The following is a 26,066-nucleotide window of genomic DNA, read 5'->3' as shown; positions in this document are numbered from 1 at the left end:
GCTGTCTGTTCATGCTGATGATATAAACAAATGGCTGAAAGATAAAGAAGGATGATAGAAGGTGCCACAACTATGTATGTAGCAAAAGTTGCATGAGGGCAGGTATAAGAAAATAAATTAAAGTCGTCTAAAGGTGAAAACCAATGTTTTCTTTTTCTGACGGGGGATCGGCTATAATCCTTCCATGGCTCTTCTATTAGGTTTTCTGTGTTAAGAATATTGAATGAAAGCAATTATTCCACTTTCGAAGGGCTTGTAAGGACGTGAAAAGACAGTTAAGGTAAAATAATAGGTTATGTATAAAAATGAGGGCAGACGAATGTCATTGAAATATGACATTTATATAAATAAAGAAATATTGCTCAATAGAAGACTGGTGTTTTACATTTAACAGACAGAAGAGAACCTGCCATCTTCTACCAGCAGTAAATTCCATATTTCTGTTTCAATCTCACTCCCAGAATCCCTTGCGGCAGCTGTTCTCACACTGTGATATCCTGTCATCCCGAGACTGAGCCGGGCGTGCTGGCGATCACTAGAGACTGAAAATATAAATATCAGTAAAGCTACAAAGGCAGGAACTGGGAATACGCTCCTTCCATTATGATTCGCAGCTACTGTGTGTGTGTGTCATTATCGTCACTGTGCCTTTTGGAAACCGTATTAAAGGTTGACAGCATTATCACTGCAAAATAACTTTAAAAGTCTATAATTTGTAACTATGCTTTCAGCAACATTAAATTGTTTGAAGTGATCGCTATAAACTTGACAGGATCAGACAGAACATTTGATAACACAATTTCCATGTATGCCAAATGGGAAAAAAGTAAATAGTTATCACTGCTGCTGGCTGTGTTTTGCTACTGACAAATTAACCCATCTTTCCCCAGTTCTAAAGTTCTATTTCGCACTAACAGCTATCATTTTCTTTCTGTCTTGCATATAAATATAACTCATGTGGTAACATTGATTTTATTTAATATAAGCCATATAGGTAAAATATATTTTTCAATATTACTTTAACATTCCTCTGCAGTTCTATTAAAAAGTAAAGTGTTACCTCCCCCATTTCATTGCAGACACCTGAAGCCCAGCCCACACCTTAGAACAGAGGGCCTGATTCAGACCCGCTCGCGAGCGCTGAGCGCTTGCAAGCGTGTCGATGTTGGGCCAGTGCGCATGCACACGACGGACCCGGCTCCGTCGTGCGCATGCGCGAGACCCGGATAGCGATGGGCAAGCTGTCGCTATGGGTCTCGCTACAAAGGGGGCATGCTGTCGATGGTGAGTGACAGCACGCCCCCTTTGGTGGGAGTGCTGGGGGCGTGGCTGGCCAGACGGAGGCGTTCCCATGGGAACGCCTACTGTCTGGGGCCGGCCCCACTGACATCACAAGTGATGTCAGTGGGAGTGCTTTGGGCTCTGATAGAGTCAAAAGCACTCCAGGGCTTGCGGCAACGAGACCCTACCACAAGGGTCTCGTCGCAAGCCCGATGGTCGCGATGGTCTTGACCATCGTGACCATCTTTTTGGCCGCTCGCTATAGCTGTGGGTGGTCAACCACAGCTATGCGAGCGGCCGGGAGGCCGCTCTAAAAAAAGAGAGGGAGGGCACTGATTCAGAGCGAGCGCTCTGTCAGAGCATCCGGCTCTGAATCAGGCCCAGAGTACTACTAGGACATGATACAGGTGACAAAAATTATCTTTATACAAGTAAATTAGTGGTATAGTGTGCCAAAACGGAACATCTGATGGAATACAATAGTTAGCTCCTTTCTAAGGGGCCCATTTATCAATGAGTTTTATCATAAGCAACACATTTTTTAAACTCGCTGTGTATGATAAATAGTGCTCAAAGCCAATCAGCTCCCAACTGTCATTTTTGAAACAGGTGACAGTTGGGAGCTGATTGGCTGGAGCACAATTATCATACTCAGCAAGTATTAAAACTCATTGCGTATGATAAAACTTGTTGATAAATTAGCCGCTATGAGAGCAGCTTGGCCAGTGGGGCTTTCCTTATAGAATGTGGCCTAACCAAAGGCATGGGTCGGGTGGAGATTGTGCACTTACTGTATATGCTCATTTTGGGAAGACTTTAAACAACTGGCAGATTTCTCCTAGGCAGACCCCCCCCCCCAAGTAAAATCCGCCACCTCCAGTGAGCCAGTTGCAGTCCGCCGTGACTGCACTGTCTACACTGTGACTGACTGTGACTTCCCATTGGAAGTGCTGCCCTGCCAATCACATAAAGAACAGGCTGTCCCAGGGGGAGGTGTTTGCTACCTCTGGGACTGCCATTGCCAGGCACGATTAGTAGAGAGTGTGCTTCTAGTGGGAAATCACTTTCCTGCCATCCCAACAGCCTTACCCGGCTCATGAGCTGCAGCTGACGCAGTCCTTAGAAACCGGACTTGTGTGCATGCTCCGGTCTGCAGGTGTTTGCGCAATGGGTCTGGCAGGTGCCGAAACATGAGCACTGAAGTCCAGAAAAGCAGCATGGCGCATGTTTTCAAGGGATATTCCTCAATATTATTCTGATACCTATGCCCCTTTGTGATTGCATGAATTGGCTGTTGCAGACCTGGCCACTGTTTGGATTTGAAACATAATGGGAGAGGTCAGGAAATCAGAGTCACCACTGACAAGCAGCAATCACAATGACCCAGGTGGCCACTCTCAGCTATAGCCCCACTAGTATGTCTCTTGTAAAGGAAAGGAGCCATGTAAGACATCATACTGTATAAGCATACAGGACTCTTTCTTTTTGCATGCATAGCTCCCTCAGCTACGGTATTGCTTTAAGTCAATTATTAACTGTCAAGTTTTGGAGACATTTACATTTGCACATTCGTCAAATATTCAAGGTGATCTTTCATAGAACAGGTACTGTATTATAGCTGACATTTTCTCTGACATTTTCTTTTAAAGGAGAAATTAAGGTAATTTGTTTCTCATAAAACGCAGTTTATTATTTCACTGTATTATAGCTTTATTATTCTGTCTAACGCTCTCTTAGATCTGCCTCAGACTCACTTCCTCTTTGTCAGCCACCTTATCCCATGCTGCTGCCCAACTATGGAATTCCCTGCTACCAGCAAGCAGAGATGTACTAAGCTTTGGAAGTGGAGAGAGATAAAGTACTGGCCAATCAGCTCCTAACTGTCCCTTTACAGGCTGTGTTTGAAAAACGGCACTTAGAAACTGATTGTCTGGTACTTTGTCTCTCTCCAAGGCTTTAGTACATCTGCCCCCCCCAGTCTTCAACTCTAAATGTTCTTCAAAACAACCTTTGTACTACCTAACCCAGGGGCATATTTATAATGGGTGCAGAGTGTGTGGGGCATACGAGCCCCATGGTCCAGGGGGGGCCGCACCACACACCCTGCACCCATATTATACTTACTTCTCTGGAGTCCCACGTCGGCGTCTGTGTCTGCGCTGTAAAAAAACGGCTTGAAAATGGCCGCCATTTTCCTGTCGTTTGCGTAGTACAGGGAAAATGGCCACAGCGGCAATTTTCCCGGTGACCTGTGCATGTTCTATAGATTCTGGGCACACTCTAGTGCCCAGAGTCTATAAGTGCGGCGCTGGCCGTGCAGCGCTCAGTGAGCTGCCGGACGGAGAGGAGGGTGCCCGTGACGGAGACTGCACACGGGACCCTCCTCTATAGAAACGCCCCTGAGCTAACCTATCCCCACCATTACTATTAACACTGATACACCCTCTCTGCTGTCCCAATTCCACTCTGAGGGCCCGATTCAGAGGTGCTCGGAAATCCCTCCGCCACTGTGTATCCGTAAACAGCGATTCTGCATAAATGTGATAATGCTGCAGCTGTTAAGATTTGTACAGAGAAGCAGAGGACCAAGAACAGAGCTTTGTGGGAGCACAACAAATAGTGGAATACAGGCTGCAGTAAAGTAGATGATAATCAACAGTGTAAAAAAAAAAAAAAAAGCAGGGAGGTACAGGAGGATGACTATGGGGAAACAACCTTTAAACCTTGGTTTGAGTGGCTCATTGATCATTTTTGTGACTGCAGTTATTGTTTTGAACCAAAAATCGGAAGGTAATGGAGATTGAGGGGCCGATGTATCATTGGCCGCATTTTATCACCGATAAGCATAATTTCTTGTCCTCGATAATCGCGGGGTATATATATCAACAATACCTTGCAGTGACACAGGCTATGATAAGAGAAAAAAGCTAAGTGATCACTTTACTTCCGGACTTGGGCCCATCAAAACTACTGCACATGTGCGACATCGGGCCGATCATGTGGGAGCTGTCAGTACTGGAGAAGGATCCAAAGGATCTCTCTCCAACAAAAAAAACTTACATTGCCATAGGCTACAATGTGTAACATTATCAAAACATGGTGTTTGCTATTGACATGCAAGCAAAGCGTGATACATTAGGCACTTTCACAATCCCCATAGAAATGTACGAGGACAGCATTTGCGATCATTACACGAGGGCCCGCAGCAGATATAGGAGCAGGTACCTTTTTTTTTTAATCAAGTAATTTTTTACTCATTTTGGATAAACACCCAACAAAGAAATAATAATAATAAAAGCGGAAAAACATGGAAAGAAATGTGGCATACATAGACATTAAGGCAGAGTACAATTCAAAAACGGAATATCCAAAGCAGGATATACAGCCATGGCAAAAGTTTTGAAAATGACACAAGTATTGGTTTTCACAAAGTCTGCTACTTCAGTTTTTATGATGGCATTTTCCTTATACTCTAGAATGTCATGAAGAGTGTTCAGATGAATTGCAATTAATTGCAAAATCCCTCTTTGCCATGACAATGAACTTGGGGCCTGATTCAGACCCACTCGCGAGCGGCTGTCCGCTCGCAAGTGGGTCGATGTTATGCACTGAGCATGCGCACGACGGAGGGAGCTCCGTCGTGCGCATGCGCCAGACGCGACGAGCGAAGGAAAGTCCTTCGCTCGTTGTGTCCGATCAAAGGGGGCGTGCTGTCAATGTTGATTGACAGCACGCCCCCTTTGGTGGGCGTGCCGGGGGCGTGCCTCCCTGACGGGGGCGTTCCCACGGGAACGCCTCCCGTCAGAAGCCGGCCCACTGACATCACTAGTGATGTCAGTGGGAGTGATTTTGGCTCTGATAGAGCCAAAATCACTCCGGAGCTTGCGGTTGAAAACCTCAACCGCAGGCTCCGGCTCGCAATTTCGATGGTCGCGATGGTCTCGACCATCGCGGCCATCACAAAGCACGCTCGTATAGCCTGTGGGTGGTGACCCACAGCTATACGAGCGTCCAGGAGGACGCTCCATGAAAATGGAGCCCGGCCCTCATTCAGAGCGTGCGCTCTGCTCAGAGCGTACGGCTCTGAATGAGGGCCTTAATCCCAAAAACAACATTTCCACTGCATTTCAGCCCTGCCACAAAAGGACCAGCTGACATCATGTCAGTGATTCTCTCGTTAACACAGGTGAGAGTGTTGACGAGGACAAGGCTGGAGATCACTCTGTCATGCTGATTGAGTTAGAATAATAGACTGGAAGCTTTAAAAGGATGGTGGAGCTTGAAATCATTGTTCTTCCCCTGTTAACCATAGTTACCTGCAAGGAAACACGTGCAGTCATCATTGCTTTGCACAAAAAGGGCTTCACAGGTAAGGATATTGCTGCTAGTAAGATTGCACCTAAATCAACCATTTATCGTATCATCAAGAACTTCAAGGAGAGAGGTTCAATAGTTGTGAAGAAGACTTCAGTGCACGAAGGAATGACCAGCAAGCGTCAGGATCTCCTAAAGTTGATTCAGCTGCTCAGGAATGGCAGCAGGCAGGTGTGAGTGCATCTTCATGCACAGTGAGGCAAAGACTTTTGGAAGATGGCCTGGTGTCAAAAATGGCCGCAAAGAAGCCACTTCTCTCCAGGAGAAACATCAGGGACAGACTGATATTCTGCAAAAGGTACAGGGATTGGACTGCTGAGGACTGGGGTAAAGTTATTTTCTCTGATGAATCCCCTTTCAGATTGTTTGGGGCATCTGGAAAAATGCTTGTCCAGAGAAGGAAAGGTGAGCGCTACCATCAGTCCTGTGTCATGCCAACAGTAAAGCATCCTGAGGCCATTCATGTGTGTGGTTGCTTCTCAGCCAAGGCAGTGTGCTCACAATTTTGCCTAAGAATAAAGAATGGTACCATGAACAATGCCTTTTCCATGAACAATCCTTGCCATAAGGCAAAAGTGATAACAAAGTGGCTCGGGGAACAAAACATTGAAATTTTGGGTCCATGGCCAGGAAACTCCCCAGACCTTAATCCCATTGAGAATTTGTGGTCAATCCTCAAGAGGTGGATGGACAAACAAAAACCCACAAATTCTGACAAACTCCAAGCATTGATTAGGCAAGAATGGGCGGCCATCAGTCAATATGTGGCCCAGAAGTTGATTGACAGCATGCCAGGGCGAATTGCAGAGGTCTTGAAAAAGAAGGGACAACACTGCAAATATTGACTCTTTGCATAAACTTTATGTAAATGTCAATAAAAGCCTTTGACATTTATGAAATGCTTATAATTTCACTTCAGTATACCATAGTAACATCTGACAAAAAGGTCTAAAAACACTGAAGCAGCAAACTTTGTGAAAACCAATACTTGTGTAATTCTCAAAACTTTTGGCCATGGCTGTACATACAACCCCAAATAATAAAGGGAAAAAATACCAAGTATCCGAAGGCGCCATTCGGGTCTCCGGAGCCGGATGTCAAGGAATATAAGAAGTACATAAGAAAACACGAGAACTCTTACACATAGACCCCCCAATATAGAGTCAAATAAACTAACCACATATGAGCAGGTTTCTTTTTAATACATGCCCTCGATACTTAATTAATGTGGCGGTCCTCTGAAATTGGCTGTTTTTGGAGGACTGACTGCAAAAATAGTTTGATACTTCTGCCCCTTATTCTGGAAATGTGGTGCGTGTCTGTGGGCCTGATCCAGAGGTGGATGCAGCAGCGATGTCAGACGCATTCATCTCAGTAGTTACTGCCGGGGGATGCAGAGCAATTTGGATGCAGAGAGAGGCAATTTCAGAGGAGGTGCAATGTCCGATGGTGAAGCTTTGTACACACAGCAGCCGAATAGTACCACAGCTGTTAGGCATCTCTGTATGAATCTCATCGGCTATGGCATTAGCATAAAGATGCAACCATGCTGTGGCAAAAGTTGCAGCTGCAATAGTGTGTACCTACTGAAGCAAACCCTATGGCCCGTATTCAATTAGGGAACGAAAAGTCCGTGCTGGACTTTTCGCTCCACATCGGAGCTTTCTGGGGATAAAGTATCGGGCGCGTGCCTGCCCTGTATTCAATTTGAAATGAGCGAAAACGGGACCCGGCGAATTTGGATCTAGGAAAAAAAATTAGAATTTTCAGGGAAATGTGCCTGGGTGCCCCCTAAAGATGTTCAGACATGGGGGATCACTATGGGTACCCCCGTTTTTGCCTGCAGAAGAATGTCGGGTTTTTAAATAGCGGCGGCAGGTGTTTTTTTTCCCGACATTGAACAAGTGATGCAGAATAGCACTTAGGTTTTTTTTTTCGTTTTCTTAAGTGGTCCCATCAAATTTGGGGTACATGTAAATGGGTAGTAGCATATTTATAAGTCCCTAAAGTAATTTTTTTAAATTCTGCAAAAATGCATCTGCCTCTAATAGCCTATTCTAGAAAACACCTGCCGCATGCTTACAGAATACCCCTGAACCTATTTCCCTATTTTTAAACAATGTTTCTCCTTTTTTTTTTCACCCCAAATTTTGAATTCATTTTTTTGGGGTGTCCCTATTCTTTTTTTAAATTTTTTTTGACAGTTTATTTTTAGATGACACTCCCAGGGATGCAGGCTATATTTTTTAAGCCTGCACCCCTAAACCCCAATTCTGCACTTTTTTTCGCCATGTAAAACATGGTGAAAAGTTATCCCGTTTATTTTCAAAGACTTTTCGAACCTGCGAAAAGTCTTTAAAATTGAATACGGGATAATTGAAATAGGTGAAAATGACGTCATCGGCGATAAATTATCGCCGATTGCGACTTTTCGCAGCCTAATTGAATACCCCCCTATGTCTTCTGGAATGTGAAATGCTGCCTAATAAAAATGTAAGACAAATTATGTTGACAACATATGATATAGCAGCAAAGACGAGTCCCTCCGGTTGAAAATAAAATTACTTAGCAAGAACTTGATGTTGCTCCTTCTCACTGTCTGAATTTTTATATCACGTTCTCTCACACACCTGGTCTGTTTGCTGATCTTTGCAAAGCGGGGTCATTTTAACCTATGGAAATTAAACTGCTATAATCCACGTTTCAAATAATCTTCCCGATCTCCAACGTGGTTACTGCTCTCTAACTATGGAGGGTGGTTATGTATAAAGCAGACCAGATAAACTTTGATCTGCATAAGCCTGGTTAAGCCCTCGCAGGCTGGAAGTGATGCGGAAAAAAATACTTTGCTGATATAGACTGAAATACATATTATGCGATTTTCTGAAAATGTTCCTTTCATATACACATAGCACATGAAGTACAGGTACTGTTACTGCTTATACACTTCTCAGAGCAGTATTACTATACTTTCATAGGCAAACGCAGGGGGGGTTTCTGGTTGCCTGGAAACCCCCCTCCCCAGCCCACACCATGACCACAATAGAAATAGTAATATATAATTTTACTAGTGCTGCATGTGCTTCTCAGTATCACAAATTAAATACTTAACACCAGCCTGTGGATCTTTTAACATACATCTGTGCACCAACTAGGAGATCTGGAAAACATGCACTGTTAGGGGTGCACTGCTATAGACCATCATTATGGTTAATTATTAATACCATATAATAATACACTATCCAGTGCATGACGAGACCAATATGTACATATATGCCCATGGTAGTGCTGGGTTCTTCTGCTGCTCCCCCAGACTCCCGAACTTGCTCCAATGCTCTGGAATGGAGCAGACATCTGAAATAAAAACATTCAGCTCATATACAATGGCTTACTGTGATCACTGGTCCTGTATATGCTGGAATTATCTTGACACGCTATACACTATGTATGACACATATTAAAGCTGGTTAAGTGCTAATTATGCCCACTTCATGGACTGGGCACACTCGCTCTAAAGTCAAGCATTTGGAAACCCCCCTCTAGAAATCCTGCATTTGCCACTGACTTTAATAAGTGACTTTAGGATTAGAGAAGAATCAGCTTTGTTTCATTGAACTATAGACTCTTGGGTTTAGTTAACAGTATATTGCAGGGGCAGAACTATGGGAGATAATGGAGACGCCTGCCGCCAGGCGCCAGCACTGAAGGGGCACCTCCTCCATCACCCACAATATATTCACCTCACAGGGCTGTAAATATGTACCCGGTGTATACCGTCACAGCCGCTCAATACATAGCACCTCTTCCCAGCACCTGGGAAGCCGCCATAACCATATACTAGTGAAAGTGGCAGCTGATGTCATACCATTAGCTGCCGCTTTCATCTATCTATATAGCCTGCCCCTGCTCATTGGTGTCGCTGCTCCTCAGCAGCTTCTTATGCCAGTGAGACACATCCGAAGCCCCCCCCACTCCTCTCTGGCAGCAACCCTAGCCACGGACCCATGCAGCAGTCCTGGTGCCCCCCTCACTCACAACTCCTCCCCGTCCCACTCCTCCCTGGTGGAAGCTCTAGCCACAGACCTGTGCAGTGGGCCAGATCATAAGCGTGGCTGCAGATCTTCCAGGAGCTGGATGTCAACAAGGACGCACCAGACGGAGCTGTAGGTAAGAGGGCATGGGAGGCGGGGGCCTGGGGCACCAGCGACTGAGTCTGGGGGCAGATCTTTAGTGGAGCAACTTCCTGGCATGTGTAGCCGACATCCCGTACCCAACCCCTTGGCATGTGTTCCAGGCACATTAACTGAAGGGAATCTATACACAACCCTAATGCAAACCCTTCACTTCTCCTTCAGCGCTACTGTATATGAGTGGTCTGAGTAGAGAGTGCCAAGGAGGGATGCTAGGGATACTGTGTATGAGTGGTCTGAGTAGAGAGTGCCAGGGAGGGATGCTAGGGATACTGTGTATGAGTGGTCTGAGTAGAGAGTGCCAGGGAGGGATGCTAGGGATACCGTGTATGAGTGGTCTGAGTAGAGAGTGCCAGGGCGGGATGCTAGGGATACTGTGTATGAGTGGTCTGAGAAGAGAGTGCCAGGGCGGGATGCTAGGGATACTGTGTATGAGTGGTCTGAGTAGAGAGTGCCAGGGAGGGATGCTAGGGATACTCTGTATGAGTGGTCTGAGTAGCAAGTGCCAGGGAGGGATACTAGGGATACTGTGTATGAGTGGTCTGAGTAGAGAGAGCCAGGGAGGGATGCTAGGGATACTGTGTATGAGTGGTCTGAGTAGAGAAAGCCAGGGAGGGATGCTAGGGATACTGTGTATGAGTGGTCTGAGTAGAGAGTGCCAAGGAGGGATTCTAGGGATACTGTGTATGAGTGGTCTGAGTAGAGAGTGCCAAGGAGGGATTCTAGGGATACTGTATATGAGTGGTATGAGTAGAGAGTGCCAGGGAGGGATGCTACGGATACTGTGTATGAGTGGTCTGAGTAGAGAGTGCCAGGGAGGGATGCTAGGGATACTGTGTATGAGTGGTCTGAGTAGAGAATGCCAGGGAGGGATGCTAGGGATACTATGTATGAGTGGTATGAGTAGAGAGTGCCAGGGAGGGATGCTAGGGATACTGTGTATGAGTGGTCTGAGTAGAGAGTGCCAGGGAGGGATTCTAGGGATTCTGTATATGAGTGGTATGAGTAGAGAGTGCCAGGGAGGGATGCTAGGGATACTGTGTATGAGTGGTCTGAGTAGAGAGTGCCAAGGAGGGATTCTAGGGATACTGTATATGAGTGGTATGAGTAGAGAGTGCCTGGGAGGGATGCTAGGGATACTATGTATGAGTGGTCTGAGTAGAGAGTGCCAGGGAGGGATGCTAGGGATACTGTGTATGAGTGGTCTGAGTAGAGAGAGCCAGGGAGGGATGCTAGGGATACTGTGTATGAGTGGTCTGAGTAGAGAGAGCCAGGGAGGGATGCTAGGGATACTGTGTATGAGTGGTCTGAGTAGAGAGTGCCAGGGAGGGATGCTAGGGATACTGTGTATGAGTGGTCTGAGTAGAGAGTGCCAGGGAGGGATGCTAAGGATACTGTGTATGAGTGGTCTGAGTAGAGAGTGCCAGGGAGGGATGCTAGGGATACTGTGTATGAGTGGTCTGAGTAGAGAGAGCCAGGGAGGGATGCTAGGGATACTGTGTATGAGTGGTCTGAGTAGAGAGAGCCAGGGAGGGATGCTAGGGATACTGTGTATGAGTGGTCTGAGTAGAGAGTGCCAGGGAGGGATGCTAGGGATACTGTGTATGAGTGGTCTGAGTAGAGAGAGCCAGGGAGGGATGCTAGGGATACTGTGTATGAGTGGTCTGAGTAGAGAGTGCCAGGGAGGGATGCTAGGGATACTGTGTATGAGTGGTCTGAGTAGAGAGTGCCAGGGAGGGATGCTAGGGATACTGTGTATGAGTGGTCTGAGTAGAGAGTGCCAGGGAGGGATGCTAGGGATACTGTGTATGAGTGGTCTGAGTAGAGAGAGCCAGGGAGGGATGCTAGGGATACTGTGTATGAGTGGTCTGAGTAGAGAGTGCCCACAATTTCCCACAATTGTAATAGGAAATGCGATCTGTGTGCAAGTTACTAAAAATACATTGTGAAAAAATACCGGGGAAAGCCGTGTGTTAATAAAGTCACCTGGAAGTGGCATTATCCAGGTTCTCCCCCGGTTACCGGACTCCTGCTCTGCTGTGACACATAGAGCAGAGCCCGGAGCTGGCCCCAGTGATCAGCTGTGTGGTCTAAACAGACCACACGCTGATCACTACTTAAAAAAAGAAAAAAAATAGTAAAAGGAAAAGTTACCAGAGTCCAGGGACCGGAGATCGGGGCTCCGGTGTCCGGTGATGTCCTCCCTCCGGTCAGCTGGTCTCCCATCCTGCACTGGGACCCGGTCAGCTGACCGGGTCCCAGTGCAGGATGGGAGATCAGCTGACTGGAGTCACGGAGGACATCACCGGATTCACAATGATGTAAGGTAAGTGTAATTAACGGAGGGGGGGTCGTGATCATGGGGGGTGGAGCTTAATGTTGGGTGGGGTGGGGCTTTTTTGTAAATCCCTGTGCAATGCGAATTCAGTCGGTAATATCACACTACAATCTGCATTCAATATGCGGATTGTAATAAATAGAGCCCTTAGTATCTTCTACGTTACCTATGTAATGAATTACCCTGATACTTAATTTCTACAAAAGTAAGTGAAAATGTTAATTTCCACCTACTTTTATGGAAATGTAGGGACAATGAATAGGTCCCTTAGTGATATACTGTAGGACTTATATTTCAAACAACATTCCATACAAAATTACCCATTCACTGCTTGTCTGGTGATGTTGACATGTATCATACAACTCATAAGTGAGTGATCCAGACCCCTGTGGCCCAAAGTCACTGTAGAATGGGGAATGGAAAATATAGTGTTTTATAACTGCAATTTCACATAGTAATGAGAAGGACATACAGTATGAATGAAAGCGCTTACCTTGTGTGCCCTCTACTATAACCCATTCACACAGAGAGTCCAGTTACGGATAGTGATAGAAAAGGATACAGGCTTCCTCTGTGTAAGGGATGGCAGAGCTGGTCCCACCCAACATGTAGCAATAGAAGGAGACTTCCAAGGTGTAGCAATACGAAGAGATATCCAGGAGTCCTCCCAACGACCTCCTCCCTGTGCCAGCTTTCATTGTGTCTCTGTTGAAGCACGTGCTGGACTACCGGAAAGACATAAACATGAACATTCATTAAGGTCATGGGTAAAGGGTAAAACAAGCATTTATGATTCATGAAAGACTGTCATGTTACACCATATACTGTAGTCTAGAAGATCTTCTTTGAGACCATATACAGTATTAGCAAAGTATGGCCATTCCTGAATCCTTTCAGGTGTACCCTTCACTTAGACGCCACCATTTTTGCAGTTCAAACCAATTTTCACGAAAATGGAGCCTGTCAATTAGCTGCAGAATAACAGGGTGAATATTGATGTTCTGTACAAAATGGCTGCCTCACTGTCACCAGGCAACAGGTACACTTTAGCTTGGGTCCTACACCCACCACTCTATCGTCTCCACCATTGGTAGCACAATAGCATTAATCAATACTTCATTCTCTCTGTTACATAGCTCATGAGTTATTAACCTTAATCGACCTAAATGTAGGTTAATCAATGAATTGACTTTGAGGGCCAATTAAGAATGGTGCAACCGAAAATACAGCCAAAACGCATAATTAGGGGTAGATTTACTGAAACTTCTAAAAAGGATATGCGGAGGTGTTACCCATAGCAACCAATCATTTATTATTGCTATTATTTATCTAGTACATTCTAGAAAATCTTACCTAGAATCTAATTAGTTGCTTTGGACAACAGCTCCACTTTTTATTAAAGATATTTTACCCCAAAATCAGACCAGATATGAAGGCCCTATGAAAGTATAAGTATGTTCCCCTCATGCAACTCTTATGTTCTTATTTCACCCCATACACAACATGCAAATATACAGTGCTCCTTCCATTATTCTTTACTCTTGCTCTACAAACACCTACTGTGCATAGACTATACAGTAGGTGTGGGAGGAGCTATGATGGTGTGGGAGGAGCTGCTGATGTAATGTGTATGGGGAAGCTAGAAGATGGGGCCATAACTAGTGCTGTGTGACTGGTGCTGCCGCACATCAGTGGCAGGCTGATTGTCAGGCTGTGGCCGTTTAGTGGCAGGGAGGGGGAAGCGACGGGGTTCATCTTACAAAACGGGGGCGTGCATTCGGATGCGGACTTCCTGGCCCCGGCAGAGGAGTTCCGGTGGCCATTCTGATTAAGCTTAGGCTTACTCAGATTGCCTATTGCTGCGACCATCGCGACCAATGATCGCGTTGGTGATCCGACGCTGCATCTTTGGACGCAGAACTGGGATCTGCGATGCCGGCAGGGGGCGTCTTTTTTCTTCAGTTACCTCCTGTGGCATAATTACTATACTTTCTCCTCACTACTACATCCAAAGACGCAGCAGCGAAGCACTCAGCGTACAGCTCTGAGTCATCCCCACATCCCTTTTTACGGAGAATATCTGAAATGATTCATGAAAGGGGCGTGTTCTAAATGTTAGGACGCTGGCATGTGATTTGTACTTTTTGCACACCGCGCCTCTACATGTTTTTCAGCTCCTTCTACTGCCTAGACGTCAGCATAAACATTGCCAGACAGCAGAGGGCAGGCATATGCTGGGCAAATCTTATAGGGGCAATGGTGTAAAGCCAAGGTGTTTTGCAGTGTGCTTCCAGTGCACTTCACTCCTACAATGGATATTGGTGTACAGTCAGAATGTCAACATTATAACAAGCCAATTTAGGGTTGGGCTAAGGTTAGGCTGCGGTTAAGGTTGGGCTGCGGTTTGGGCTGGGCTGCGGTTAAGGTTAGGCTGTGGTTAGGGCTGGGCTGCGGTTAAGGTTGGGCTGCGGTTAGGGCTGGGCTGCGGTTAGGCTAAAGTTAGGGCTGGGCTGTGGTTAGGCTAAGGTTAGGGTTGGACTACGGTTTGGGTTAGGCTAAGGTTAGGGTTGGGCTACGGTTTGGGTTAGGCTAAGGTTAGGGTTGGGCTACTGTTTTGGGTTAGGCTAAGGTTAGGGTTGGGCTATGGTTTGGGTTAGGCTACCATTAGGATTGGGCTACGGTTTGGGCTAGGCTAAGGTTAAGGTCGGGCTGCGGTTAGGGCTGGGCTGCGGTTAGGCTAGGGTTAGGCTATGGTTAGGGTTGGGCTATGGTTTTGGTTAGGCTAAGGTTAGGGTTGGGCTATAGTTTGGGTTGGGCTGCGGTTAAGGTTGGGCTGTGGTTAGGGCTGGGCTGCGGTTAGGCTAAGGTTAGGGTTGGGCTACGGTTTGGGTTAGGCTAAGGTTAGGGTTGGGCTATGGTTTGGGTTAGGCTAACGTTAGGATTGGGCTACGGTTTGGGCTAGGCTAAGGTTAAGGTCGGGCTGCGGTTAGGGCTGGGCTGCGGTTAGGCTAGGGTTAGGCTAAGGTTAGGGTTGGGCTACGGTTAGGCTAAGGTTAGGGCTGTGTTGCGGTTAGGGCTGTGTTGCGGTTAGGGCTGGGCTGCGGTTAGGGCTGGGCTGCATTTAGGGTAGGGATAAGGTGCGTACACACTGGGCGATTAAAGTGGATGACTGAACCATATCGTTATCGTTCAGTCGTCCACTTTATCGTCCATTTTTAACATCAAAAAGATAAACGATAACAACGACGCGCGTTCCCGCAGGTTGTTCATCATTATCATTCATCAAGTAAACATGCAGGCCAACTTGACGATGTCGTCAGGTTGCTGCATGTTGGGGAATGGGGAAATAGCCCGACGCTGAACGATATCATTCTGCGGGTGTGCTCAATGTCACGAACAACTTTGAGCACACCCTGCCGGGGACACACTAGACGATATCGCTCAGGGAGCATATCGTCTAGTGTGTACGCTCCTATAGGGTTAGGGCTCAATTGTGATAAAAATGCTACCACTCCCAGTATACTAGAGACATTGAGTTGCAACTGTACCCGCACAGGAATTGGTTTTACACAGGTAGAAAGTCGCAAATGAAGCACAACGGAACTTGGCGTGAGAATAAGCTGCGGCCGCTGCATCGTAGCACTTTGTATACAGATTCAGACTCATTCGCACACAGATGTACAAATGTCGCACATCACACTGATCAGTGTAATCTAGCAAAGTAGTTTTGTCGCTTCCAGTTTTGTGTGAATAAGTCGCCTAGTATTTGACGCACCGAGAGGGTCTGTTTGGCGTGACTGAAGCCCTGGTGTACGAGGACACTTCTGTATGTCACCATTCTGGTAATGTCGACATTATGTCACTGTTGACATTGTGAATATCAACATTTTGCATGCCGAAACAACATCCATGACAACATTCAGACCATGTCGACATTCTGGTGTTGATGTTTGAATCACATCCGTGATATTCAAATCTTCAAAGTATGCAGTAGGTTATACCTGACAGCACACATACAGTAATGTCAGCATATGCTCAGTCCTTCAAATTAAGGTCACAGCTTGGTAGTGAATTTCCCCCAGCCAGCAGTTCTTACACATTTTTGCTACAGTAGTCAAAGAGGAAAAATCAGATTTGTACGAAAGTTTTTATCACCTTTTAGTGCTCAAGCATAAAAGTGGCTGCTACATTGGTGCCGGATCATAATAATCACTAGCCGCAGTCAGCAAATAATTTATGGAAAAGCACGGAACACTTTAGCTGAGAGTGAATCTTGCAGTTATCACTGGAAGATGGGACTACAGGGGTACTGATAAGCACATGTGCAAATCTGTCATTCATTACAATGCTAACAAGTGCCAGCACTTTTCCCTACACTGGGGAAGATCTTGGAGCTGCCATTTTGTATGACTAAATGGTCTGACAATTTTATCATATACAGTATATTGTCCATTGGGGTAGTGGTCACAATAAGTGTCAGGCGGATGTGAAAGTGACTGTTAGACCACATAGCGAGTTCTTAACCAGGATACTGGGTTTATTGCTATCAAAAGGGTATCAGGTAACAGCAGTATCAGTGGTAAGCAGAACAGCGCTATTGCTGGGGTTAATAGCTGTATTTAGGTGTCTCATCTTAGGAGCTCAGTACTGTGCATCCACGCAGCACGGTGACACTCTACACACACAGTACAGATGGCTCCAGCTGCACATGAGCAGTAGCCCAGCAGTGACATCATCAGGTCGGAGGTCCTGCCTCACTCTGACTCTGGGTCCTAGTACCCAGCATGTATAGTAGAGAGAGGAGACAGTGCCGGAGCGTGCTGCTCTTTAACAACATTTCTGAATGAACTATTTTTGTTATTCCATGAAAAAAAAATAATTAATGGCCCTGATTCGGAGTCAGACGCAGCTCATTAAAGGGCCGCAAATAGCGTATTAACACATTATCGCATATCTCCAGACGATTTTGAGTTGGGCGGATGTTGAAGGATCTCTCTTTGCGTGAAATGGATGTTTCTGGGCGGCAACTGGGCAGCAGATCCGTCTGGTGCTATCTTGAGTCGTGCAAAGGGAAGCTTGTCTCTGACTGATTTCTTACACAGGGGCAGGTGCAAGTGGCGATACTAATGATGACGCCTGTGGCTGTGGACAGAAATATAGCGGGTGGTGCGGCTTCCTGCTTGAAACCACATGTGTCTTCGCATTAGCCGTATAGATAATAGCATTAGCATAGGGTAGTATTCTGGTGCCCGCGGCATCCTGCAGATAAGAATCAGGACGAGTGGGTCTGAAAATGTTCTTCTACAAATCTGCATGAAGTTGCCATCCTCAACTGGTTTGCAATCAGCTCGCCAATAGTTATTGATACATATTTGCAAACCGCAATAGATTTGGGGATGAGGGGCACCTTTTTATCCTACGAGCGGTCCACTTTCCATATGTCGGCTAAAGTTTTCTGTGACGATTTGCATGATATATGCCAGCAACAGTAAAAATATCACTTAAACGTAAAATACATTTAAACCACTGCCTTATTCAGATACAGCTTTCCCCTGTATTGCTCCTAAATGATGTTTGCCGCAGCACATCCATTATTCTCTTCTGTAAGTCATGAGAGTGAGGGGACATTGGGACTGTCATTATTTAACTTGTCATATGTGAACGTGCATATAAACGTGTTTTCAATATCAAATGCATCTGATCAACGCAAATGCCACCCAGTACAGGTAACGTCTGGCACACAAATGCCACAATATGCAAAATCAAATCATTTTGTGCATCCAAAAAGGCTTTGTGACCTCCATCTAAGCCATACTTGCCAACTCTCCCTCATTGTCAGGGAGACTCCCTGAAATAGTAGCAATCTCCCTGTGTCTCTGAGTCTATCAGTCTCCCTGATTGCAGCTTACCCCATTATGAAGCTGTTATATAAAATAAATAACAGAGATATATACATTCAAATTGGATCATTAGTACCATTTCCCTACATTGGTTATAAGGCACAATGATCCCTATGGCTACATGTATTTTCAGTGTGTTTTCATCACCAAATAGATTTTACTAACTGCTTTTGGACTCATTTACAATTGGATGTAAGTCAGTATTATGACACGCCTCTCAGATGTAGCAGTACACGCCCACTTTACCGCCGTGCTCATAGGTGCTGCTTTCACACTCTCCCTTAAATGCTTTTTCAAAAGTAGGCAAGTATGATCTGAGCTGCATGTACCTCTAAAAATGCATAGTCTCTATGTATGTCCATTAGAATAACTTGTACTTCCAAAAGCTTAGAAAGTCTGGATTTTACTTTTAGCTACCTAATTAAGAACATTTCTGCATCCTGTCAACATTTAGCCCGGAGTGAGAGAGAAATTCTCTCGCTCCAGAGCTCACTACAAAAGGGCCGGCTGTCGATGTTGATCGACAGCTCAGCCCGTTTTGTAGGCGTGGCCAGGGGGTGGTTTCACAAACGCCTGCAGTTTTGTGGGCGGCCGGACTGACATCAGCAGTGATATCAGTGGGGAGCTTCCTGCTAGATCAGAGCAGGAAGCTCCCTGGGGCTTGCGGTTGCCGAGACCCAAACTTAGGGTCTCGTCGCAAGCCCCGATGGTCGCGATGGTCTTGGTAACCCACAGCTTAGCTAGCGACCAGGAGGCCGCACTTCTCCATACAAGCGGCCGCCCTCATTCAGAGCGACAGCTCACATTTTGCGACCGCCTCTGAATGAGGACCAATGACCCCAACTGATTATAGTATCTCACGCTGTGACATACAGTGCTTACATTTACAAGTAAAACTTACAGTATTATCGTTACTAGTAAAGGGTCACCGCAGTGACTGCCCAGCCCACTGCTCCGATAAGCTCTGCCCCCAGCTCTGTGACACTCTGCCCCTGCTTCATCCTCCCGCTTCCCTGCTCTGTAATGACCACCCCCCGACTAGTCCCACCCCGCTCTGTAATCCCCCCACTCTGTAACATGCCCCCTCTGCACCATATTGCCCAAATAGTTTTTGTGTTATTCCCGGCACGTTATTCCTCCTGTCATGGCTCCTGCTAGGCTACAGTCTAGGTTAGGTCTGTCCCGTCCCCCTAGCTGTGGTTGCATTTTAGGGACCTTACACAATTATTATATAGATTATTATTATATTGTAAAGCAGCAACATTTTACTTAGAGCTTTATGACTTTTAAAGATGCATATAGACAGTAAATAATACCAACACAATCTGATACAAAAAGGGAAGTAGGCTCTGGACCTGAGAGCTAACAATCTAGAAGAAAAAGAGGGACAAGTGAGACACAAATAAGTATGACCTGTGTGAGGTACCTAGATTTATACTATGGCAGCAGAAAGTTTAAAGGAATATGGTGAATTAAGAAGAATCAGTGGAAACATCTCTAAAAAGATTCGTTTTAAGTCACCTCTTTTATACCATAGTATTTGAAGGACAGTCTAATGGAGCGAGGGAGAGATTTTTCAAAGAGGAGGACCCACTCTAGAGAAGTCCTGTATATGTGCTCGCGAGAAGGTAACATGAATGGTGGTGAGTAACAAGTCTTGGGAAGAGCGTAGTGGGCGGTTGGAAGAGTACTAAATAATAATACTTTCATAAAATGCAGAATACAAATATATAGGGGGAGATGTATCAAACCTAAATAGGACAGGTGTAGAACTTGCAACCAATCAGCATGTAGTTATCATCATTTTATAGAATCTACTTTATAAGTGATAGCTTGAAGCTGATTGGTTGCTATGAGAAACCTCTTCACAAAACTTGATACATCTCCCCCATAATGTGAATATAGGGCCATTTTACCCCTTCTGCAAACTAGCAAATGTTAGAATAACATATAAATTGATTCCTAATTACGGTCAGCAAAACAAACAGAAGAATAAAATAAAATAATAAATACCCATACACACTACAATAATTAATATACACAAACGTCTGTCATATTGTGATAGTACAAAGGTATTTGTCTAAACAGAAGGACAACAGTGAAGCTTCCTTTGTTTTGAGACTGGAAGCCTGCACTGTTATCCTAAGCAACTTCATATATCACCGGAACAATTAACAAGAGCAGTAGATTGAAAATTAGAACATATTTCTTGCAGGTCCTCCCTCCTTGTCATTGATATATAGAGTATAGGGAGACTCATTCATTTGTACACACCAACTGACCTTCTGGATTACATAGACTAAGAACATAATAACTTAAACAGGGAAGAGTGGCAGACGACTAGAAACTTGGCATGGAGGGTTGCCAGGGTCAGAGCAGATAACAGCAAATAATTTACCAACATTTATATGCAGAAATGTCCTATAAGATCACAGCTACACACATACTGTATGATTCACAGAATGCAACCAGGCAGCCTGAGGCTCTCTCACATCATGGTTAAGCTCAATGAACAATATGCTCATTACAGGTACAGGAGAAGACTGTGGTTTTATGAGTGTCCTAGCCCTGCCATTCATACCTCTGTAACACAACAGCTTGACAGGACCTCCTAATCCAGGGTTTTCCAGCATTCCGGTCTCATTTCGGTTATTCAGCATTCCGGTCCCATTCAGGTGTTCAAGCATTCCAGTCCCATTCTGGTTATTCAGCATTCCGGCCCCATTCAGGTGTTCCAGCATTCCGGTCCCATTCCGGTTATACAGTATTCCGGTCCCATTCAGGTGTTCCAGTATTCCGGTCCCATTCCGGTTATCCAGCATTCCGGTCCCATTCAGATGTTCCAGCATTCCGGTCCCATTCCAGGTATTCAGCATTCCGGTCCCATTCATGTGTTCCAGCATTCCAATCCCATTCCGGTTATCCAGTATTCCGGTCCCATTCAGGTGTTCCAGCATTCTGGTCTCATTCCGGTTATCCAGCATTCCGGTACCATTCCGGTTATCCAGCATTCTGGTACCATTCATGTTTTTCAGAATTCCGTTTCAGAGCTACTCCAGGTTCGTGATCCAGTATCCTACTGGTTCTAGCCTGGTTGATGTACCGAAGCTCTTTCTATTTCCAGCTACCTACACCTGTGTGCCTCAAGCACCTAGCTTCTGGATCCTAGCAAGACTCCAGCTGTCCCACCAGTACCTCCAGTCACCAGCAGTCATATCTTGCCTACCAGCTAAACATACAGTGCACTTCTATAAACTACTATATCCCTATTTGGGTCCATGAGCAGGAATTATATTAGGCAGCCCAGCTTTCAGCTGCTCATCCCAGATCCCATTCCAGCCAAAGACTCCAGTCCGGTTTCGAAGACAAATACAAACGTGACACTTCCTCTGCAACCCACATCCATATCTACAAAATTAGGTTCCTGCTCTGGAACCTACATTGATGTCTGTATAAGATTTTCTCCTCTGGAACCCATATACATATCTGTATAATAAGGTTCCTTCTCTGGAACTCACATCCATGTCTGTATAAAAGGCTTTATCCTCTAGAACCCATATCCATGTCTGTATAAAAGGGTCCCTCCTCTGGAAGCTATATCCATGTCTGTATAAAAGGGTTCCTCCTCTGGAACCTATATCCATGTCTGTATAAAAGGGTTCCTCTTCTGGAACCCATATACTTGTCTGTATAACAGGGTTCCTTTTCTGGAACTCATATCCATGTCTATATATTAGAGTTCCTCCTCTGGAACCTACATCCATGTCTGTATATAAGGGTTCCTTCTCTGGAACCCATATACTTGCCTGTATAAGGGTTCCTTCTCTGGAACTCACATCCATGTCTGTATAATAGGTTTCCTTCTCTGGACCACATATACATGGTTGTAAAATAGAGTTCCTCCTCTCAAACTCATATACATACAGTATCTGCATAATAGGGTTCCTCTGGAACCCACATCCATGCCTGAATAATAAAGTTCCTACTCTGGAACCCACCTGCATGTCTTTATAATACATTTCCTCCTCCGATACCCCCATCCTCTTCATTGAGTTACTCTAGAATAAAAAAGGCCTGAACAAAGAAAGACAAATGTGCAGAGCTGTCGAGCCAGCCATACACTGTGTAATGCTGCCATTCATTTAGCTGATAACACTGGAACTTTCAAATCATTTTCCATTATAATGTAGTAGGGGAAAGGCCCAATAGTGTGCTCAATTGCAATAATTGACATATATGTGTGTGTATAAGTGTGTGACTGTATGTATACGTAACAGTGCGTGATTGCATGTGTGTAGGTATGTCTGTGACTGTATATATGTGTGCATGTATGTAACTATGGCAGAGATGTACTAAGCCTTGGGTAGTGATAAAGTGTAGAGTGCTAAAATACCAACCAATCAGCTCCTAATGGTCTCTTTACAGGCTGTGTTTGAAAAATGACAGTAGGAGCTGATTGGTTGCTATGTTATCTCTCTCCAATGCTTAGTACATCTACCCCTAAATGTGTTACTGTATATATGATATATTTGTGTCTATATGGGTGTGGCAGTATGTCTGTATGTGTATATGTGTGTGGATATGTATGTATAGATATGCCGATCCCCCTTTCTCTGGGACAGTCCTGCATTTTGGGAGAAAGGTGGGAACACTCTGATCTGCTGTTCAAGGCTGTGGAAGCGATTTACATCCTCCCCAGTGTGTAATGAAATGGGGGTGTGATATGTAGCCATGCCCCCTTTTTATTCTCATGCCAAAAGCTTTGGCACGAGAATCTACTCCCCTTGTCCCAAATTATGTTCCTTAGGACCCCCAGTCATAAGTGCCCCAGGCTCCCAAGCTTTAATCCAGCTCTGCATATGGGCCACTACAGTGTGGGGGCATATGGGGCACCACCATGAGTGGGCATAGTGAGCACTACTGTGGGTTTATAATTAGAGCACTACTGTGGGGCATGTGGAGCCATCTTTAAATGACAGCAGAACTGTCAGACAGTTTGAACTGGAGGACTAATCGCAGTTGCAATCATTTGATTGTGGCCTGTAACAGGACGTTACCCTCACACACAGCCTCTCCTGGTTTTCGTCCAGGGTTGCAGAGAGAAACGGAGCTGCAGAGAGCAGTCTTCAGGGCCAGCAAGGGAGCAGGAGGCATCTTAGGAAACTATTTTACTGCATGGTAATGTGGCTTCAAGATACTATGAGCTGGCAGTGTCTGTCAAGACTAGAATTATGCATATTTAAGGATAACCTATGCCCCTGAGCCTGCATAGAATAACAAAATGAAAATATTTTTGAATTCCCAATGTGTGTTAGTCTCCATGCAATTCCCTAAGTCCTCCATATTTTCTCTATTATTTCACATCCCCCCCCCTCCACACACACACTCTGTCCTACTGGCAACAGTGCGTCTCTGCGCTGAGTAATCACAATTCACCGAACAGACAATAATTGGAGCAGTTTTTCATTGTAAATACATCATAATGAAACATTACGGCATTCTGCACACATCTCTCGAAAGAGGGGCTTTCATTGCTTAATTATGAGCAAAAAGTAAATTGCTGGTGGTAAAGGGGTTAAAAAAAATAATAATAAAAAAAAAAAATATATATATATATATACAGGTCAAGGGTTAACCCCTTATACATTTCAGGCTATTATTACTTCTTGCATCTCATAAATTACTAGCATATCTCTGGCAGAGCAGACCCCTGATGAATACCACCCTGGGGAACTTATAATGGAGCAGACACTGAATAAATGACATCTAAGTGGTAAATTCCAATTTCACGTTCCATGCGCCTGACGCTGGCAGTTAATTCTAAAACAACACCCCGAGGTCAGGCAGGATTGGACTCTGTGCCACCATATGACAAGGCTGTCCTATTTATTTCAGTTTTTCTTCAGGGCTATGTCCCTAGTAGAGAAAGTGGAAAAAACACACATCTTTTACAGTCTGTTAGTCTCTGTTACCAATACATGTCTGCAAAAATCGCCGTTTTATAGTAGCGTGGCCGAGAGGAGCTTCTGTACCCCTAGGATATAACTGGTGGCTGCGTCTTTATACTAGGAAATATCATAAAAGGCCAGAGGAACCACTTTTCCTTAACAGATTGAGCTGTATTTATTTTCAATTGTCCCAGAAAATATTGCAAAGTGGTCTGTACGATTCACTTGGCCGGTAAAGGGCCTGCCATGACACGCACTGGAGTTAAATCAAGGATGCTTGTATGAATACAACAAAATATTCCAGATGTGGACCCATTATATTGCTAGTTACTTACATTGGCTAACCAGGGTAGTGAGGTCTAATATGGACTGAAGGTTTTTGCTATGGACCTTTGAAAGAGTTATGGACTTTGAACAGGAATGGACATTGAAGATCTATTTATGAACCCTACTTGTGGTTCAAAATAGATCAATTCCCCTTCCTGGCTATACAGTGAGTCTGATATACCGATTTAATTATTTCTGCCATCATGCTTTAGGTGTCAATATTCTTTCACAGAGAGAGAGACATCTGCTTATTTTCCAGCTCTCCTCCTCTCGTTGGATGCTGTCCTAGGGGCTGAGAAGTTCATGGTGGCTTCTCAGCCTCTCAGAGACTGAGATATAGCAGCAGCCGGTCATGATATATATTATAATTTACTGCACTGAGTTCTCTTCTCCGACTCCTGAGAAGTACAGTTTGAGAAGCAGCCGGTGAAGAACAGGTTCCAGCTGGGAACTAGTCTAAAAGTAAAACAGGGCAGCCTCCAGCAATAGCAATTGGGAGTACATTTGGGATGAGGATCTGGTGTGTGCTTGGAGATAGGGATCTGAGAAACTGTGAGGAGGGGGATTAAGCTTTTTCCCAACTCTCTGCAGGCTGAGGACGGGTGCCATGCTGAGAGCAATCACCAAAGATGCACGACTCATCACACAAAGCCCAGTGGTGAGGGAGAGGAAGCAAATATGGGAAGGCTTTTATATGGGCATGTGCGGAACATCGATAACGAAAACCATTGATGGCGTACTCTCTAGTATCTTCCATATTCGAATCGTATGTGCCGATCCTCTGTCGATTCAGATTACTGATTTCCGATCCACTTGTCCATCCATAAGCAGGAAACCCACAGATCGTGGCTTCCGAGCTAGTGTGCCCAGACAAGTGCACTCACATGACAAGGCACTTCTAAATCAGGACCTCAGATGGTGCTCTCTAAAAGACAGGTTAGTTACACGTCCTATACAAGCACTTATCTTGGATATTGATATACAGTAGGTTATTATCAAAGGGACATCTCCTTATGCAGTTCAAAAGAATAGCCACATGCCTTTCAGCAGGACCTTTGCCACTGCCTGCAACCACTATCATCTGGCAGTAGCATAGTAAAACTTAAACAGGGCTACACTTTGCATGTGCAGGTCCCTGAAGAGTGGGGGCAATAGGAGCACAGACTGCATTGTTGGGCCTCCCTTCAATTCTTGCTAAGGTGCCCAGCGATGTAGTGTTCCACCCGTGGTCAGGAGGATGGAAAATCCAAGATAGCAAAGAGTTTAAAGTGGCAATAAAAATTGTCAAAGCAGGTAATGTTGGTCCCCAATGACTGAACGTAACACAGGGCCTTATGGTGTTTAATTGCTGCTCTTGGGAAAAGTAACTTCATTATCCCCCTCACTAGCCTCTAGCTCTACTATTTAGCGGAGGTTGTTTATGTATGGAAAATGTAGTACGTGGGAACAGGTTTGCCCTATTTTGAGACATCACATCACGTACCTTTTCTTATGCCACTTTCGGAGAGCATAGAATAATATGGCCATATGGCATTAAAATGTAAGAAGCACATTTTATTTCCAGAGGATTAAATCGTCTCCGGAGCAGGTGGATCGGGACATTTCATAAAGAATTTTGGACATCCACAACAATTGATTCTGCATTTGACTATAAAGGAAACATATAATTTGTGGGATGATATATTTTAATGAACTTCAAGTTGCAGTC

The 26,066-nt window shown here is 45.0% G+C and overlaps 1 protein-coding gene across 1 annotated transcript in view; it reads right to left on the bottom strand.

Moving 5' to 3' along the window:
• AGBL4 (AGBL carboxypeptidase 4) overlaps positions 1–26,066 on the bottom strand; it is a 2,679,639-nt gene that overhangs the window by 190,190 nt on the left and 2,463,383 nt on the right. Inside the window, exon 11 of the mRNA XM_088479301.1 lies at positions 12,746–12,908. Coding sequence (XP_088335427.1) covers positions 12,746–12,908 — 163 coding nt within the window. The remainder of the gene's footprint in view (positions 1–12,745; positions 12,909–26,066) is intronic.

This window comes from Taudactylus pleione, unplaced genomic scaffold (assembly GCF_031769625.1).
Source record: "Taudactylus pleione unplaced genomic scaffold, aTauple2 ptg000230l, whole genome shotgun sequence".
NCBI lineage: Eukaryota > Metazoa > Chordata > Amphibia > Anura > Myobatrachidae > Taudactylus > Taudactylus pleione.
The sequence above is the reverse complement of the archived record's forward strand: the minus strand, read 5'-3'. Positions and strand labels throughout refer to the sequence as shown.